Consider the following 19,709-nt stretch of genomic DNA (forward strand, 5'->3'; position numbering starts at 1 on the left):
ATTCAAGTCTGTCTGCCCCTCAGATCCCACACTCTTCCCACCCACCTTCAGCCAGTTCTCTTAACTACCTTCCCTCTATTTTAGGAGCAAGTTTGACCCCCAGGACATGGACAAGAACGTGATTGCCATTCAGACAGTGTCGGGGATCCTGCAAGGCCCCTTTGACCTGGGCAATCAGCTGCTGGGACTGAAAGGTGTGATGGAGATGATGGTAGCCCTGTGTGGCTCGGAGCGTGAGGTAGACCAGCTGGTGGCCGTGGAGGCCCTCATCCATGCCTCCACCAAGCTCAGCCGCGCCACCTTCATCATCACCAATGGCGTATCGCTGCTCAAAGAGATCTACAAGACCACCAAAAACGAGAAGATCAAGATCCGCACACTGGTGGTGAGTGTTGGTAGCAGGCTTCGTGCCGGGGCACCAGGGGCACCAAGATGAGCGAGGGGTGGCCCCATCCGTGAGAAGACCGTGCAGTAGGGGGCGCTCAGCCCTATCCATGGGCCCCCGCAGAGCAGGGTGATAAGTAGGAGGCTGTGAGAATGGAGATTCAGGCGGGTGGGCGCTGCTATTTACCCCTGGGGACCTTTGCCTCCATGCTTTTCAACAACGCTGACACCGAGGAGCTTCTGTCCAACCAGTATTTTCAGAGCAAACTCTAAAAAGTCAGTTTGTTTCCTTAATCAGTTTCTAGGTGGCACAGATGACAGTCTTCACTTTTTCCAATTTCATTTAACAGAAAGTATTTTCGTGGGTCTTTTACTTTGCTTGTAAACAATTACAGTGAGGATCGGAGTCATTGATGTTTTGTGGTGGTTGTTTGTATCAGTTTTTAAAACAAGCTGGTTATAGCTTCTGCCACCGTGAGTTTTCTCTTACGGAAGGCCTGTTTTCCCAATAAGAGTGCAGTTTCTCCCTGAGGAAATTCTGCACGTCTGAGTTTGTTACATACAAGGTCTGTCTGCCAATATCTTTCACCATTGCAGTTTCTGATGAGATTAGTATTGTCTTGTGCTCATTTTGCAAGACAACAGACACAGAGCCATCTGTGGGGTCAAAATGGTGGTGGAAAGGGGCAGAGTAAAAACTCCAGCTTTTGGGAACATCTGCCCTATCCTGGAAGCCTCAGGGAAGGCATCTTGGAAGAGGTGACCCCTGAGCTGAGGTTTGTAGTATGCACAGAGGTTTATCGAGGCAAAGAAAAAGGGGCAAAGGGACGAGTTTGAGCAAGGCCTTGTCCCCAAGTGTCTCTGATTCTACCAGCGTGTCCCTTCCTCCCCAGGGGCTCTGTAAGCTCGGCTCTGCAGGCGGTACAGACTATGGCCTCAGGCAGTTTGCTGAAGGGTCGACAGAGAAGCTGGCCAAACAGTGTCGCAAGTAAGGGGGTCCCATTTCCCTGGGCCCGCCATCTCCTCTCTGGGGTGTGCTCTAGTGGGGCCACATTGTGAAACGCTCCTCACCTGCTACCCACTAACCTGAAATGGCTCCACCATCTTGACCGGAGCCATGGCACTCTTCCCCAGCGCTCTTCCTCCCCGATTTCCAGGTGGCTGTGCAATGCGTCCATAGATACCCGGACCCGGCGATGGGCAGTGGAGGGCCTGGCCTACCTCACGCTGGATGCTGACGTGAAAGACGACTTTGTCCAGGACATCCCTGCCCTGCAGGCCATGTTTGAGCTGGCCAAGGCAAGCGTGGCCCTGACCTCTGGCCTCAGGAAAGGTCTACTGGATTCAGGCTCACAGGGTCCTCCCCTGAGCCTGGGAAATTGGACTCCTGTGTCTTTATCCTGGCCCTGCCCCTACTGCCCACGTAAACCAGATTGGTTATTTCCCTCTGTCTGGCCCTCATTTTACCTGACCATAAAATGGGCTCATGATTCTTTGTGGCTGCCAGGCAGTGGGAAGATGAATAAGAGGACGGTGAGGTCCTGAGGGACTGAGAGCCAGTGGCTAACCCTTTCTGGGACCCTCCCTCCTTCCCAGCGCTGGGCCAATCCCTGGCTCTTTTCCACCACCAAAGGGAGAAGGAAGTTATCACCAGGGCCAGACCAGAGGAGTCTAGCCCCCACCCCATCCCATGGCAAAGCGTGTTGGACTGGGCTTTTGAAAGAGGCACAGAGTACCAAAAGGGTGCCCATTTGTGCTCCCAGGGGTGCTGTTGCAGGTGCAAGAGAATTTCTGCCCACCCTGCTTGAGTAGAGCTGGTTCCTCCTCCCTCTGTGCCGCCTGCTTGCCTCCAAGCTGGGCAGCACCAGCCATATTCCTCCCAAGCCAACTCACCAACCAGGCCAGGGGACCGTCTTGGAAGCAGAGATTTGTTCTAAAGTTTCCTTTCTGCCTTTCCCCTCCTTCCCGTCACCCGGTAACTCCAGACCACAGACAAGACTATCCTGTATTCTGTGGCCACCACCCTGGTGAACTGCACCAACAGCTATGATGTCAAGGAGGTAATCCCCGAGCTGGTGCAGCTCGCCAAGTTCTCCAAGCAGCATGTGCCTGAGGAGCACCCTAAGGTGAGGATAGGGATGATGCTGGAGGGTCACCAGGCCAGCTTAGAGGTGGAACCGAAGGACAGTGATGTCTGGGTGCTGTGTGTATGTGCTGGGGAGGATTTGGCACAGGACACAAATAATTTGAAGATGATCATGGCAAATCTCTCCCATTAGGTGACGCTCATTTCCCCCGTACTTAAAAAAAATTTTTTAATGTTTATTTTTGAGAGAGAGACAGAGAGAGAGAGAGAGTGCACGCGCGAGCACGAGCGGGGGAGGAGCAGAGAGAGAGGGAGCCACAAAATCTGAAACAAACTCCAGGCTCTGAGCTGTCAGCACAGAGCCTGACGTGGGGCTCGAAGTCACAAACCGCGAGATCATGACCTGAGCCTAAGCCGAAGCTCAACCGACTGAGCCACCCAGGCGCCCCTCCCCCTTACTTTTAATGTTCTATGGGGAGTGGGGAGTGAGGATCCAACCATTAGTCTGAAAAACCAAATGGAGCTACGATGAACATTTTGCAATTTATGTTGCTGGTTTCATGAACATCAGACCGTGTATTTCATGTTTCCAACAATTACAGAAATTTTGTTTCCTGGGATATCTGGCTTTGGGGATCTGGGTGTTAAGTAGAAATAATGGACAGGGGAGAGAGGCCCGTCAGCGGTAGCCCAGATGTTACAAAATCTCCTTGGGGCCCTCCCCAGTGATTCCCTGCACTCAAGGGTATGCTTTGTACATGGTTTGAATATGAACGTATAGATATTTTCAGCCAGTAAAAGATTTAGATTTTTGTAAATCTGTCAGCACAGAGCTCAATGTGGGGGTTGAACCCACAGACCGTGAGATCGTGACCAGGGCCGAAACCAAGAGTCGGACATTCAACTAAATGAGTCACTCAGGTGCCCCCTCCTTGCTTCCCTCTTATTGAGACCCTCATGATTATGCTGGGCCTACCCAGATAATCCAAGATTATCTCCCTGTCTCAAGATCCTTGATTTAATCACAGCTGCAGAGTCCTTTTTGCCATGTAAGGTAATATTCACAGGTTCTGGGGATTCGGATGTGGACATCTTTGGAGGTCATTATTCAGCCTGCCATAAGCAGTCAGAAATGCACCACCTTTAGTTCCAACGTAGATTGGCCTGGTGCCTGGGCTCTTTCCCCATTGCTACCCTTTTGTCTCCCCAGGACAAGAAGGACTTTATAGACATGCGTGTGAAGCGGCTTTTGAAGGCTGGTGTCACCTCTGCCCTGGCCTGCATGGTGAAAGCAGACAGTGCCATTCTCACCGACCAGACCAAAGAGCTGCTGGCCAGGTGGGGCTGCAGTGGGCCAGGGCTGGGGTCTGAGGGAGCTGGGGGTGAGAGGCTGGGCAGGGAGATAGAGATAGCAGGGAAGTCAATGAGGGAATGAGCCATTGGAGGGATCTGGAAAGGAGACGGAGGAGATCGACATTGAAGAGTGATGTGGCAGGGCAGGTCATCCCAGGTGGAGGTTTGCATTAGGAGGAAAGAGGTCACTGTCTATCCTGGTTAGCTGCCTCCAAGGCCCTGAGTGGGACCTGCTATTCCAAAGATGGGGAGGCAGACAGACTCACAGGTACAATACGATGCATCGGGTGCCATGATGGGGCAAATACAAAGGGTTGGTTGGAGAACAAGCAGTGGCACCCACCAGCCAGCTGGAGGGGAGGTGGGAGGGCAGCCAGGATAGGCCTCTTGGAGGATGTGGTAACTCAATGGAACCACGAGGTGAGAAAAGGAGCCACCTAAGTTCCAGGGAGGAAGAGTTCTAGGCAGAGGGGACGGAGGGAGAAGGAGTCAGTGAGATGAGATTCTCCTGCAGCATGTCTGGAGCATGGAGAGCACAGGAGGGAGCCATGCTAGTAGGACCAGAGAGGGGGATGAGGGTCAGATCACAGAGGTCCTGGGCTGCATCTGCACTGAAGAGTTTCTCCTGGTTGATGGGCAGCAGGGAGCCATTTGTTGCCTTCCCAAATAGGGATGGGGGCTCTTTGCTGCCTCACTTGGCTTTACTTTCTCCCCAGCTCCTTACATCCATGGCAGTATCTTGCCAAGCTGCCTAATGATGGGGCAGGTGCAGCACTTTCCAGGGCTTCACTGGGTCTGACTGGCTGGCCTGCTGATGCCTGGGAAAGGTTCACATGATGTGTCCTTTATCCTTGCCCTACAGGGTATTCCTGGCACTGTGTGATAACCCAAAAGACCGAGGAACCATTGTGGCTCAAGGTGGTGGCAAGGTAATTGGTGGGATAAGGTTCTTGCCATCCTAAAAGATGATCCACTGGGGAGGAGCAACGGTGTGTGTGTGTGTGTGTGTGTGTGTGTGTGTGTGCTCTTTGCCTGGTCCAAAAATAAAATATGCTTGCTCCAACCTAACCTCCTTGGAACACTGTCATTCAAGTATCTGTCCTGTCTGTGCTTATGGTCCCAAATCAACTTCTGCCTGATTTTACAGTGTGTCATGGGATTTACTGTGGAATCCCATTCATGCTCCTTGCTATGGGAAGGAAGCAAGGTACAGATACACAGACCGTGGATGTTGCTGTAGAAGACTTGTCTTTGGGTCCTTGCTTGTCCCCTTTTTAGCTGGATAACTTTGGGCAAATGACTGTCTCCCTGAGCCCCAGTTTCCTCATCTGTAAAATGGGAGGGGGGATCACACATTCACTCTGCAGAATGTCACAAGGATTACAGAAATACTCTTAAAGTATTGGTTCATAGTACGTGCTCAGTAAGTGTCTGCCGTGATGATTAGGTTTGACTTAGTCAGGAAGTAAAAAGTCAGTGTGTCGATCTGTTTATTTTTCCAAAAACAAACAGTATGGATGGGGAATGTGGGGAAAGACACCAAAGTGTGCTGGGAGGCAAGGGGAGCCATCCATGGTTACATATTTAATCGTTTTCTGTGATGCTCAAGGGTTGTTTATGTTGTAGAGTCTTCCTGAACTCCTTTTTTTTTTAAGTTTATTTATTTTGAGAGAAAGAGAGAGAGAGGCAGAGAGGGAAATCTCAGACAGCCTCTGCACTGTCAATGGGGCTTGATCTCATGAACCATGAGATCATGACCTGAGCCAAGACCAAGAGTCAGACACTTAACTGACTGAGTCAACCAGGCGCCCCTAGTTGTCCTGAACTTCTAATGGAATAGGCAGACAGCAGCTAGAGGAAGAGGATGGGGAGAGAGGTCTCTGGATGTCTGTGACCAAAGAGTGACCATGCCCTCTCTTGCAGGCACTGCTTCCCCTGGCTTTGGAGGGCACAGATGTGGGCAAGGTGAAGGCAGCCCATGCCCTGGCAAAGATCGCCGCCGTGTCCAATCCAGACATCGCCTTCCCAGGGGAGCGGGTGGGTGCTGGTGCCGGGGCAGCGGAGGGGTGGGGGAAGGGGGCATTGGGAGAAGTCTCCTTTGTTCCTAGGGGCCTTTGCACCCTACCCCAGGCCTGGGAGGGGGCATGGTGTTGTCACAGAGAGGACAATGAGTTGGAGGTGCATGGCTCTGCCTCTGACTAATGGGACTGTCCTCTTGGAAACTCAGTTATCTCATCTGCAAAGTAAGGAAAGTAATCCTGCCTCTCAGGGTCATTGTGAAGCCTGAGTCAGACAGTGGGCGGGAAAGGAATTTGGAAATTCTAAAGCCCAGGTTCTATTGATGTTTGGGTCTGGGGGAACGTGGTCTCCACCCAACTCACTCCTTGACCCCTCCACACAGGTGTATGAGGTGGTGCGTCCCCTCGTGAGTCTCCTGGACACACAGCGGGATGGGCTCCAGAACTACGAGGCTCTCCTGGGCCTCACCAATCTGTCTGGGCGAAGTGACAGACTCCGGTGAGTAGGGTGGGGAGAGAGCAGCGCGGAGAGATGTGCCCCTTGCAGGGTTTGGTGGAAATTTCGTGTACACACCCTGTGTACTTTCCTCTGAGGACAGGATTGAAGGCAATGGGCAGAAACAACAGTGGGAGGGTTTCGAGTTAGCACATAGTGAATGTAGGAAGGCAAAGGATATTATTTCTTTCTGATGGAAGTAGTAAAAAAAGATATCCAGATGGATGGGTGGGGGTAAAACAGATTCCTTCTTGGGAGCCAAGGAGACGGTAGAGAGCTTTGGGTTGAGATTCTTTCAGTTGGTTGCAAGTGGCAGAAAACTCAACTCAGAATGGTTTAAGCATAGAGGGGATTTAAGGACTCATGTAAATAAAAAGCCTGGGGTGACCAGAAGCAGGTGCAGCTTGATACAAGGGTTACAAAGCTTCCCCACCTCCCCACTTTTTCTTTACCACTTTCCCTACTTTTCCCACGTTCCTACTTCTGTCCACTTCTGCCTGTGTTGTCTTAATTATCAAATGGGCTCTTCCCCTCGATTGTGATCACAAGGGTTGCTCCAGACCTCACATCTTCTGGGCTTCATAGCCAGCAGGAGAGAGAGAAAGACTCTCTTCTGCACCAATAATACAGAAGAATCTCCAGCCTGGTGACATGTTTACCCCAGACCCCATTGCTATGGCCAGGGTGTTATGCTGTCATTTAGCTTATGCCCTTTGGTGCCTCTCCTGGAGCTGGGGGTGGGATCGATGTTGTCCAAACCCTGATGAGGGCGTGGGAGGGAACCACCAGCAGGGTGGAGTGGCCCTTGGATGGCCCAAAACTCCAAATGCTCACTCCAGAGGACTCAGTCGCCTCCCTTCCTCCACCTCTCAAACCCTAGGCAGAAGATCTTTAAGGAGAAGGCCATGCCAGACATTGAGAATTACATGTTTGAGAATCACGACCAGCTGAGGCAGGCGGCCACTGAATGCATGTGCAACATGGTATTGAACAAGGAGGTGAGGCGGACTCAGGATGGGAATGGGGCAGGTGAACCCAGGAACCCCTCAATCTCTCCCAGATTGCAGTCCTCTTCCCTGTAGGGACTCTGATTGGAATATATGAACCAAGGAGACAAAGAAAAACACACAAAGTAGTATTATTCCTAGCTGGGGCTTTGACCCCACAGTTTGGGCCAGCTAAGGTGGAAGGAACCATTTCCCTAAGTTATTTATGTCAGAATAATCTCATAACAGAGAAGAATACAAGACCAGGGTCTTTTAGAGATCAAAAGAGGCTAGACCACTTACATTTATTGAAGCTCCACATATATATAAAAAAATGAGAGAAAACACAGTTGTACAAACAACTTTAGAATATTTTAAATGTTAACAGTTTAATGAACTATTGCTGTTTCTATGGAAATTGCAATGCACTATAACTGTGTTCTTCACAGAGTAATTACAGGATTTATAAAAAATAAAATGAATTCAGAACATGCCAATGGCTTCATGGTCCAGTAATGGAGACCAATTATAACCATATGGTAAATGAATGCCTTCTTTCCATCCTGCCAGAGTACTGCTATGCCTGTAGGGATAACCTCATCAGAGGTAACAGTAGGGCCAAAGTCTGAGGCCCTTCATGAACATGAGGGCCAGGCCATGCGTGAGACCCCTGTTTTCCCTTGATTCTTAACTCAGGTCTTGGATCTTCCCACTGGTATACTAGGAAAACCCAACCCATGAAAGCCTGTTGAAGTAAAAAATAAATTTTTTTTCAATATATGAAATTTATTGTCAAATTGGTTTCCATACAACACCCAGTGCTCATCCCAAAAGGTGCCCTCCTCAATACCCATCACCCACCCTTCCCTCCCTCCCACCCCCCATCAACCCTCAGTTTGTTCTCAGTTTTTAAGAGTCTCTTATGCTTTGGCTCTCTCCCACTCTAACCTCCTTTTTTTTTTTCCTTCCCCTCCTCCATGGGTTTCTGTTAAGTTTCTCAGGATCCACATAAGAGTGAAAACATATGGTATCTGTCTTTCTCTGTATGGCTTATTTCACTTAGCATCACACTCTCCAGTTCCATCCACGTTGCTACAAAGGGCCATATTTCGTTCTTTCTCATTGCCATGTAGTACTCCATTGTGTATATAAACCACAATTTCTTTATCCATTCATCAGTTGATGGACATTTAGGCTCTTTCCATAATTTGACTATTGTTAAGAGTGCTGCTATAAACATTGGGGTACAAGTGCCCCTATGCATCAGTACTCCTGTATCCCTTGGGTAAATACCTAGCAGTGCTATTGCTGGGTCATAGGGTAGGTCTATTTTTAATTTTCTGAGGAACCTCCACACTGCTTTCCAGAGTGGCTGCACCAATTTGCATTCCCACCAACAGTGCAAGAGGGTTCCCGTTTCTCCACATCCTCTCCAGCATCTATAGTCTCCTGATTTGTTCATTTTGGCCACTCTGGCGTGAGGTGATACCTGAGTGTGGTTTTGATTTGTATTTCCCTGATAAGGAGTGACGTTGAGCATCTTTTCATGTGCCTGTTGGCCATCCGGATGTCTTCTTTAGAGAAGTGTCTATTCATGTTTTCTGCCCATTTCTTCACTGGGTTATTTGTTTTTCGGGTGTGGAGTTTGGTGAGCTCTTTATAGATTTTGGATACTAGCCCTTTGTCCGATATGTCATTTGCAAATATCTTTTCCCATTCCGTTGGTTGCCTTTTAGTTTTGTTGGTTGTTTCCGTTGCTGTGCAGAAGCTTTTTATCTTCATAAGGTCCCAGTAATTCATTTTTGCTTTTAATTCCCTTGCCTTTGGGGATGTGTCGAGTAAGAGATTGCTACGGCTGAGGTCAGAGAGGTCTTTTCCTGCTTTCTCCTCTAGGGTTTTGATGGTTTCCTGTCTCACATTCAGGTCCTTTATCCTTTTTGAGTTTATTTTTGTGAATGGTGTGAGAAAGTGGTCTAGTTTCAACCTTCTGCATGTTGCTGTCCAGTTCTCCCAGCACCATTTGTTAAAGAGACTGTCTTTTTTCCATTGGATGTTCTTTCCTGCTTTGTCAAAAATGAGTTGGCCATACGTTTGTGGGACTAGTTCTGGGGTTTCTATTCTATTCCATTGGTCTATGTGTCTGTTTTTGTGCCAATACCATGCTGTCTTGATGATGACAGCTTTGTAGTAGAGGCTAAAGTCTGGGATTGTGATGCCTCCTGCTTTGGTCGTCTTCTTCAAAATTACTTTGGCTATTCGGGGCCTTTTGTGGTTCCATATGAATTTTAGAATTGCTTGTTCTAGTTTCGAGAAGAATGCTGGTGCAATTTTGATTGAGATTGCATTGAATGTGTAGATGGCTTTAGGTAGTATTGACATTTTGACAATATTTATTCTTCCAATCCATGAGCAGGGAATGTCTTTCCATTTCTTTATATCTTCTTCAATTACCTTCATAAGCTTTCTATAGTTTTCAGCATACAGATCTTTTACATCTTTGGTTAGATTTATTCCTAGGTATTTTATGCTTCTTGGTGCAATTGTGAATGGGATCAGTTTCTTTATTTGTCTTTCTGTTGCTTCATTGTTAGTGTATAAGAATGCAACTGATTTGTGTACATTGATTTTGTATCCTGCAACTTTGCTGAATTCATGTATCAGTTCTAGCAGACTTTTGGTGGAGTCTATCGGATTTTCCATGTATAATATCATGTCATCTGCAAAAAGCGAAAGCTTGACTTCATCTTTGCCAATTTTGATGCTTTGATTTCCTTTTGTTGTCTGATTGCTGATGCTAGAACTTCCAACACTATGTTAAACAACAGCGGTGAGAGTGGGCATCCCTGTCGTGTTCCTGATCTCAGGGAAAAAGCTCTCAGTTTTTCCCCATTGAGGATGATGTTAGCTGTGTGCTTTTCATAAATGGCTTTTATGATGTTTAAGTATGTTCCTTCTATCCCGACTTTCTCAAGGGTTTTTATTAAGAAAGGGTGCTGGATTTTGTCAAAGGCCTTTTCTGCATCGATTGGCAGGATCATATGGTTCTTATCTTTTCTTTTATTAATGTGATGTATCACGTTGATTGATTTGTGAATGTTGAACCAGCCCTGCATCCCAGGAATGAATCCCACTTGATCATGGTGAATAATTCTTTTTATATGCTGTTGAATTCGATTTGCTAGGATCTTATTGAGAATTTTTGCATCCATATTCATCAGGGATATTGGCCTGTAGTTCTCTTTTTTTTACTGGGTCTCTGTCTGGTTTAGGAATCAAAGTAATACTGGCTTCATAGAATGAGTCTGGAAGTTTTCCTTCCCTTCCTATTTCTTGGAATAGCTTGAGAAGGATAAGTGTTATCTCTGCTTTAAACGTCTGGTAGAACTCCCCTGGGAAGCCATCTGGTCCTGGACTCTTATTTGTTGGGAGATTTTTGATAACCGATTCAACTTCTTCGCTGGTTATGGGTCTGTTCAAGCTTTCTATTTCCTCCTGATTGAGTTTTGGAAGAGTGTGGGTGTTCAGGAATTTGTCCATTTCTTCCAGGCTGTCCAATTTGTTGGCATATAATTTTTCATAGTATTCCCTGATAATTGTTTGTATCTCTGAGGGATTGGTTGTAATAATTCCATTTTCATTCATGATTTTATCCATTTGGGTCATCTCCCTTTTCTTTTTGAGAAGACTGGCTAGAGGTTTGTCAATTTTGTTTATTTTTTCAAAAAACCAACTCTTGGTTTCGTTGATCTGCTCTACAGTTTTTTTAGATTCTATATTGTTTATTTCTGCTCTGATCTTTATTATTTCTCTTCTTCTGCTGGGTTTAGGCTGCCTTTGCTGTTCTGCTTCTAGTTCCTTTAGGTGTGCTGTTAGATTTTGTATTTGGGATTTTTCTTGTTTCTTGAGATAGGCCTGGATTGCGATGTATTTTCCTCTCAGGACTGCCTTCGCTGCATCCCAAAGCGTTTGGATTGTTGTATTTTCATTTTCATTTGTTTGCATATATTTTTTAATTTCTTCTCTAATTGCCTGGTTGACCCACTCATTCTTTAGTAGGGTGTTCTTTAACCTCCATGCTTTTGGAGGTTTTCCAGACTTTTTCCTGTGGTTGATTTCAAGCTTCATAGCATTGTGGTCTGAAAGTATGCATGGTATAATTTCAATTCTTGTATACTTATGAAGGGCTGTTTTGTGACCCAGTATATGATCTATCTTGGAGAATGTTCCATTTGCACTCGAGAAGAAAGTATATTCTGTTGCTTTGGGATGCAGTTCTAAATATATCTGTCAAGTCCATCTGATTCAATGTATCATTCAGGGCCCTTGTTTCTTTATTGACCATATGTCTAGATGATCTATCCATTTCTGTAAGTGGAGTGTTCTGTAAGTGTATGTCTGTATGATTTATGCTTGTAGCGATGTCTCTGGTACTTTGTCTCACAGGATCCCCCTTAGGAACTCTTGTAGGGCTGGTTTAGTGGTGACGAATTCCTTCAGTTTTTGTTTGTTTGGGAAGACCTTTGTCTCTCCTTCTATTCTAAATGACAGACTTGCTGGATAAAGGATTCTCGGCTGCATATTTTTCCTGTTTAGCACACTGAAAATCTCGTGCCAATTCTTTCTGGCCTGCCAAGTTTCAAAAGAGAGATCAGTCACGAGTCTTATAGGTCTCCCTTTATATGTGAGGGCACGTTTACCCCTTGCTGCTTTCAGAATTTTCTCTTTATCCTTGTATTTTGCCAGTTTCACTATGATATGTCGTGCAGAAGATCGATTCAAGTTATGTCTGAAGGGAGTTCTCTGTGCCTCTTGGATTTCAATGCCTTTTTCCTTCCCCAGTTCAGGGAAGTTCTCAGCTATTATTTCTTCAAGTACCCCTTCAGCACCTTTCCCTCTCTCTTCCTCCTCTGGGATACCAATTATGCGTATATTATTTCTTTTTAGTGTATCACTTAATTCTCTAATTTTCCCCTCATACTCCTGGATTTTTTTATCTCTCTTTTTCTCAGCTTCCTCTTTTTCCATAACTTTATCTTCTAGTTCACCTATTCTCTCCTCTGCCTCTTCAATCCGAGCCGTCGTCGTTTCCATTTTGTTTTGCATTTCATTTAAAGCATTTTTCAGCTCCTCCTGACTGTTCCTTAGTCCCTTGATCTCTGTAGCAAGAGATTCTCTGCTGTCCTCTATACTGTTTTCAAGCCCAGCAATTAATTTTATGACTATTATTCTAAATTCACTTTCTGTTATATTATTTAAATCCTTTTTGATCAGTTCATTAACTGTTGTTATTTCTTGGAGATTCTTCTGAGGGGAATTCTTCCGTTTGGTCATTTTGGATAGTCCCTGGAGTGGTGCAGACCTGCAGGGCACTTCCCCTGTGCTGTGGTGTATAACTGGAGTTGGTGGGCGGGGCTGCAGTCCGACCTGATGTCTGCCCCCAGCCCACCGCTGGGGCCACAGTCAGACTGGTGTGTGCCTTCTCTTCCCCTCTCCTAGGGGCGGGATTCACTGTGGGGTGGCGTGGCCCGTCTGGGCTACTTGCACACTGCCAGGCTTGTGATGCTGGGGATCTGGCGTATTAGCTGGGGTGGGTAGGCAAGGTGCACGGGGGCAGGAGGGGCAGGCTTAGCTCGCTTCTCCTTAGGTGATCCACTTCAGGAGGGGCCCTGTGGCAGCGGGAGGGAGTCAGATCCGCTGCTGGAGGTTTGGCTCCGCAGAAGCACAGCGTAGGGTGTTTGCGCAGAGCGAGCAAGTTCCCTGGCAGGAACTGGTTCCCTTTGGGATTTTGGCTGGGGGATGGGCGAGGGAGATGGCGCTGGCGAGAGCCTTTGTTCCCCGCCAAACAGCTCTGTCCTCCCGGGGCTCAGCAGCTCTCCCTCCCTTTGTCCTCCAGCCTTCCCGCTTTCCAAGCAGAGCTGTTGTTCACTTATGACCTCCCAGATGCTAAGTCCCGCTTGCTGTCGGAACACACTCCGCCCGGCCCCTCTGCTTTTGCCAGCCAGACTCGGGGGCTCTGCTTGGCTGGCGGGCCGCCCCTCCACCCTGGCTCTCTCCCGCCAGTCCGTGCAGAGCGCGCCGCCTCTCTGCCCTTCCTACCCTCGTCCGTGGGCCTCTCGTCTGTGCTTGGCTCCGGAGACTCCGTTCTTCTAGTCTTCTGGTGGTTTTCTGGGTTAGTTAGGCAGGTGTAGGTGGAATCTAAGTGATCAGCAGGTCACGCGGTGAGCCCAGCGTCCTCCTACACGGCCATCTCAAAAAATAAATTTTTAAAAAGCTAAACGGGGGGGCGCCTGGGTGGCTCAGTTGGTTAAGCGTCTGACTTCGGCTCAGGTCATGATCTCGCAGTCCTTGAGTTCGAGCCCCACGTCGGGCTCTGTGATGGCAGCTCAGAGCTTGGAGCCTGTTTCAGATTCTGTGTCTCCCTCTCTCTCTGACCCTCCCCCGTTCATGCTCTGTCTCTCTCTGTCTCAAAAATAAATAAACGTTAAAAAAAAATTTAAAGCTAAACAGGATCCACCAGGGAGCTGGCCTAAGGCTGGCCTGGAGGGCTGGCAGCCATGTTGGAGAAAAGAGTGTATCCAAAGAAAGTCGGGGGAGGGAGAGTGGGGGAGAAGGAATAGGCTTCCCCTGGGAACATCAGCTGCTGTGACACCCCAAAATCAAAATATACAGTGCTCCCACCAAGAGAGAAATTCATTTCTCACTCACCTCATTTCTTGCTTACATTTGGATCTGCTGGCTTGCTTCTAAGCAATGACTTGGGATCAGGCTTCTTTGACCATCGAGAACTAGCCCCCCAACTGAAAAAGAACTGTCTCCCTCTCTGCCCTCTGGGAGTGGTCTCCATTTGAACAGGGAGTGAGCCTCTGGGAAAGGCACCTGTGGTACTCCACCATGGTGGCCTGAAGTGACACGTATCACTTCCTCTCACATTCCCTCACGAGCACTGGCTTATGGCCACATCGGTGGGGAATATAGCTGCTTCCAATCACCACTGTGCCCCACGAGAGGGGACTGCAGTGACTATCTCTGCCATACTCTCGCCTCTGAGGACCTCTGCCCCAGCTTCAGTGAGATGCGGGTCATAACCTGGGCAGCTGTGACTGACCTTAGACCCCTTTCAGAGCTCTACCTCTAGGAAACCTGACCCGACAAAATACCCTTAAATTTGACCAACTGGATTTTACTGTGGAGCAGACGGTGGGGGGGCCAGTGAGCTCTGAGACATATCAGGGCTCTGAGCCCCAGGAGGCTCTTCTGGCTTTAGGGCCCTTGGGAAGCTCATCCTTCACCCATTGAATGGTACAGCAGCTCTTGCTCTGTCCCCTGCCCTTGCCAAGCCCCTGTACCTTCCGGGACTGCAAAGCCATTTTATGGCAGACCCCGAAGGCCCATCTGTTGTGGGAGAAACATTCCAGGCTTCCCCAAAGGGAAGTGAAACACGACTCTTTGGGCAACACCTACCATCCAGGAGCCTGTGCCCTTTCCCCTGATGTGGATAGCCAAGTGCAAACAGAGATGGCGGCACACACTCTATGGGGGAATCCCTTAGTCTCTTTAACCTTTTAGCTGGAGGAGTTTATTGCCCCTTTCTCCAGTTAATCAGAGAAGACTTCCTGGGGGAGGTGGCATGGGTGAGCTGCTCAAAGGAAAGCTCCAAAGGATCTTAGGTCAGAGAACACGGCTTCCAATGCCTCTTTCCCTCTTCACGCTGGCAGGTGGGGGCGTTTTTTCGTTTTTTCTCTGAGCCCTGTACCTGCCTCCCACAGGTACAGGAGAGGTTCCTGGCCGATGGGAATGACCGGCTGAAGCTGGTGGTGCTGCTCTGTGGAGAGGACGATGAGAAGGTGCAGAACGCGGCCGCAGGGGCGCTGGCCATGCTGACAGCAGCACATAAGAAACTGTGCCTCAAGATGACCCAAGTGGTGAGAGCAGGCCCTGGGGGTGGAAAGGGGACTGTCTTGTGTGGTCCTCTATGGGGAGGCCGGCCTCTGTGGTAACACTTCCCAGGCCCCTGGGTACCTGTTCCTACAACCTAAGAAGGAGCGTCTATACCGTCTGGCCCCCTACCTCCATGGCTGGGACTCCCAGGTGTGCTAACTCAGGTCCCTCCCACTGTACCTCCACCCACTGCCTTTGGTGGTGCTTACAGCTCATTAGTTCAGAACGATGACAAGGATGGCCACAACACTAACTACTGTGGGGGAGCCCCTGAGCTCCCCGAGAGGAGCATGGATGTGGTTGGGGTGCCACAGGGAGCTGGCGGTTGGGCAAAGAGATGGCAGATTCTCTCACGTGAACGCGGTGATCAGATCCTTCGGTGGGACTGTGGCCATCTCAGCAAAGTGGTATAAACACAGCTGCAGACCCGGCCACACTAGGTGCAGATGTCTTTAGCCCACCACACAACCTAGTTTGTAGGCGTCATCTCCACTGAAGGCAAAAACTGTAAACGTCTTGGTTCAAATGTACTCAAGTCTGCTTTAAAGGAAGGCTCTTTTAGACAGTTTGTGGTGGTGGTGGTGGTGGTGGTGTGTGTGTGTGTGTTCCACAGGCGCTTATGCTGCCTGGCACCAGGGAAGGGTCTCTCAGCTGGATGGAGCTCATCCTGGTTGGTCCTTGGGCTTTAGCATTTCCCCATAAGGCAAGTTTCTCAGAACTGAGAGGTGTGTGAGTCACCTGGAGGGCTGGTGAAAACGCTTTCCCTAGATATTCTGCATCAGTAGATGAGAGATGGGGTGCCTCCAGCCTGAGGACCACACTTTGAAACCGCTGCCCCGAGGTGGCCTCTGCTGGAGTCACTGGTCACACAACATCTGTCAACAGGCTCCCACAGGGTGCTCTGCGACTCGCCCGCTTACTGTGCTGCAGACACTCCTCTAAATGTTTACATCGATTAAGTTGTTCCATCCTTCCAACAGCCCTGTGTGGTGGATATGGTTATTATTATCCCCATTTACCGGTGAGGAACACTGAGTGCAGAAAAGTAACCCACTCAAGATCACATCGCCGGGTAGTTGGGAAGGGATTGGAATCCTTCAAGATTGCTGACCCTCTCCCGGCCACTTCTTCCTTCCGAAATCTTGGCTTCATTTCTGTGCCCGGGGAGCACTGGCACCGGACCTGTTATCAGTTACCCATCAGCATTCAACCTTCCCCCTGAACTCTACCGCAGCTAGCTGAATTTTCCTTTCCTTTCCTTGTGGTGCGCTCGGTGCAGAGTTTACCAAAATCTGCTTAGAAGCCGAAGAGCCTGTCCTTTCCCCCTGTGCCCGTCTCCCCATCTGTGAGTGGTGCCTGTGGGAAGCTGCCCCCATTGACAAACGGAGGGTGAGGTAATAAGTATACGAGGAAGCAAAGGGGAAATCCTTGGACTACTGCATAAAATCATAATCCCCATCCACGCCTCCTTGTTGAGCATTTTACTGTGCTCCGGCCACCATGCTAAGCAATTTCTTGCACCATATCACTGCATCAGAACAATGTGAAGAAGTAGGTATATTAGATGACAGAGGGGCTCTCGAGACTTGGAAAGGTTCAGAACTTACCTAAGGTCACATTTGGTTAAGTGGTTGAGCTGGGACCTGAACATTGATCTCTCTGACTCCAAGACCCATACCAATAAGTCTCCTACTCTGCTGCTCATGTGTGTCTGTTGAAGGTTGTAAAGTCAAGCCTCCTGGTTCTATGCTTAGCTCCAACTCTGTCTTCTGGGCCGATCAGAATGGTCTGGAGTCCTGTCTTCCCCACGCACAGTAGTTGGGTTGCTTCACAACCGGGAGTGGAGGAGAGAGATAGAGGAGGGATGGTGGAGTGCAAGCCCAGGGCATGCCTGGTGGTCATATCTCTAAGGGCACTGGGTTAGCAAGGGGTGCCTGGGTGGCTCAGTTGGGTTAAGCATCCAACTTCAGCTCAGGTCATGATCTCACAGTTCATGGGTTCAAACCCTGCGTTGGGCTTTGTGTTGACGGCTCAGAGCCTGGAGCTTGTTTCAGATTCTTGCATCTCCCTCTCTCTCTGCACCTCACCTGCTCACTCTCTCCTTCAAAAATAAATAAACATATATAAAAAAAGAAAATATTGCATTCTTAGCAACTATAAGAATATTTGTGGTAAGTTATGCATTGTTCTGAAAAAATTAAGAAGCCTATGTAACGACCTGGTTCATGCAAATATGAGCCAGAGGAGAAAAGCAGACAAAAACTAAAATTTATGCCTGGGTGGCTCAGTCAGTTGAGCGTCCAACTTCAGCTCATGTCATGATCTCATAGCTCGTGAGTTCGAGCCCCACATCGTGGTCCATGCTGACAGCTCGGAGCCTGAAGCCTGCTTCGGATTCTGTGTCTCCCTCTCTCTCTGTCCCTAACCCACTCACATTCTGTTTCTGCCTCTCTCAAAAATGAATAAACATTAAAAAAAAAATAAGGGCACCTGGGTTGGCAAGAAGCAGTCATTGCCCATGTGCTCAAGGCTAGAATTCTCCTTTCTGAACACTCTCCATCCCCATTCTAATTAGGCATGCAGGGGGCCTGTCCCTTTGCTTCTCAGATGCTTAAGAAAATAAATGAATGGGTGGATGTTCATTCTCTACTATTCCCAGATGTGTGACCATAGCTAAGTTACTTCCACTTCCTAGACCTCAGTTCCCCTACTTATAAAATGAAATGGATTGGACTATGTCAAGTTCCTTTTAGTTTTCTAATTCTTGCCATGGCTCTGGTAAGGAGATGGGCATCAGCCACCTAGTCCCGAGGGGCTCAGATAGGCATAAACGGAGTCCCAACAGATAACCAGACATGTGCTTGTCCTTTCAGAGCCCAGAATCTGGGCCTTACCAGTGCCTTCGGTTTATCTTGTCCCAAATATCCAGTCTCTGTGCCTCCACTGATTCCTCCAATCCTTCTTTATCCACAACTCCCCTCCAGACAACTCAGTGGTTGGAGATCCTCCAGCGGCTTTGCCTGCACGACCGGCTGTCAGTCCAACACCGGGGCCTGGTCATTGCCTACAACCTGCTGGCAGCAGATGCTGAGCTGGCCAAGAAGCTGGTGGAGAGTGAACTGCTGGAGATCCTGACTGTAGTGGGCAAACAAGAGCCAGACGAGAAGAGGGCAGAAGTGGTTCAGACAGCCCGGGAATGTCTCATCAAGTGCATGGATTATGGCTTCATTAAACCAGTGTCTTAGACAGGGGCCCACAGGGCTGCTAGGGCTGGTTCTGTACTATGAAGAGTCCTAAGCTGAGAACTCCTGGGGTGTCAGTTCAGCTAGGGATCATAGCAGTGACAATGAAGTCTCCATATAAAAGAAAAGACTTGACTGTTTCTTGAGTTGTCAATCTTCCTCTTTTCCCTAGGGAAGTTTGGATGTTTCACTGGCTGTCTTGCTCCCTGTCTTTTACATCTGTCGTGTTCCAAAAATTCCTAGAATGATTTTCATCAGTGATTGGGAAGACAAGTTGGATAATTCTTTCTGTACCCATTCCCAAAGCCAAGATAATAGGCTGAATTCTTTGTATTTTGGAAAATGGATTGTGTGGTAAGGTAGGACCTAATGGGTGTGTGAATATAAAGGTTTAGTGCTGATCTATCTGGAAGTCGAGCTGTGCTGGTTTTCATAGCCTGTCTCGCATATGTTTGAGTAAGACTGCCTAGAATTGCATGTTTTAGCTGCAGTGCCCAGCCCCATGCCCAGTCCCATCACTCAGCTGTGATGGAAATACAGTTTATGTTCAACAGCCTGATATGCATTTTTGCAATTTGCTTGGGAAAACCATCCCAGCAAGATGGGCATAATGAGTACAAATAAGATAAACTCAGAGTACTTTAAGAAAAGAAAGTTGAGGGGCGCCTGGGTGGCGCAGTCGGTTAGGCGTCCGACTTCAGCCAGGTCACGATCTCGCAGTCCGTGAGTTCGAGCCCCGCGTCGGGCTCTGGGCTGATGGCTCAGAGCCTGGAGCCTGCTTCCGATTCTGTGTCTCCCTCTCTCTCTGCCCCTCCCCCGTTCATGCTCTGTCTCTCTCTGTCCCAAAAATAAATAAAAAAAAAAAAAAAAAAAAAAAAACGTTGAAAGAAAAGAAAGTTGATTGGCTCGTATAGCTTGTTTATCTAGGAAAAGTTTGACATTGTTAGATCCAGGGTTTAAATGTTGTCACCAACATTACTTTCTGTGTGGGTATCTTTCTCTCTCTCTCATACTCCCCCCCCCCCCCCCCATATCTTGGCTTTGATTTCCTCTGGGTTGACCTTATTTTCTGGCAGGCTCTCTCCATGTGGTAGGAAAGATATTCCCAGAAGCTCCAGACTTACATACTTATAGTTCCTAATTATGGGAGAGAAGAGAGAGGATCATTCTCAATGACCCAGCAAAACTCCCAGGGATGACTCTAAT

At 48.3% G+C, this 19,709-nt stretch overlaps 1 protein-coding gene across 1 annotated transcript in view; it reads left to right on the forward strand.

The window, feature by feature from the left end:
• UNC45B (unc-45 myosin chaperone B) overlaps positions 1 to 19,125 on the forward strand; it is a 35,361-nt gene extending 16,236 nt beyond the window's left edge. The window contains exons 10-20 of the mRNA XM_047832968.1: positions 85 to 385; positions 1,278 to 1,372; positions 1,542 to 1,689; positions 2,370 to 2,510; positions 3,681 to 3,808; positions 4,686 to 4,752; positions 5,747 to 5,860; positions 6,225 to 6,340; positions 7,218 to 7,335; positions 15,090 to 15,245; positions 18,246 to 19,125. Coding sequence (XP_047688924.1) covers positions 85 to 385; positions 1,278 to 1,372; positions 1,542 to 1,689; positions 2,370 to 2,510; positions 3,681 to 3,808; positions 4,686 to 4,752; positions 5,747 to 5,860; positions 6,225 to 6,340; positions 7,218 to 7,335; positions 15,090 to 15,245; positions 18,246 to 18,506 — 1,645 coding nt within the window. The 3' untranslated portion in view covers positions 18,507 to 19,125. The remainder of the gene's footprint in view (positions 1 to 84; positions 386 to 1,277; positions 1,373 to 1,541; positions 1,690 to 2,369; positions 2,511 to 3,680; positions 3,809 to 4,685; positions 4,753 to 5,746; positions 5,861 to 6,224; positions 6,341 to 7,217; positions 7,336 to 15,089; positions 15,246 to 18,245) is intronic.
• The last annotated feature ends 584 nt before the right edge of the window (positions 19,126 to 19,709 follow it).

This window comes from Prionailurus viverrinus, chromosome E1 (assembly GCF_022837055.1).
Source record: "Prionailurus viverrinus isolate Anna chromosome E1, UM_Priviv_1.0, whole genome shotgun sequence".
Taxonomy (NCBI): Eukaryota; Metazoa; Chordata; class Mammalia; order Carnivora; family Felidae; genus Prionailurus; species Prionailurus viverrinus.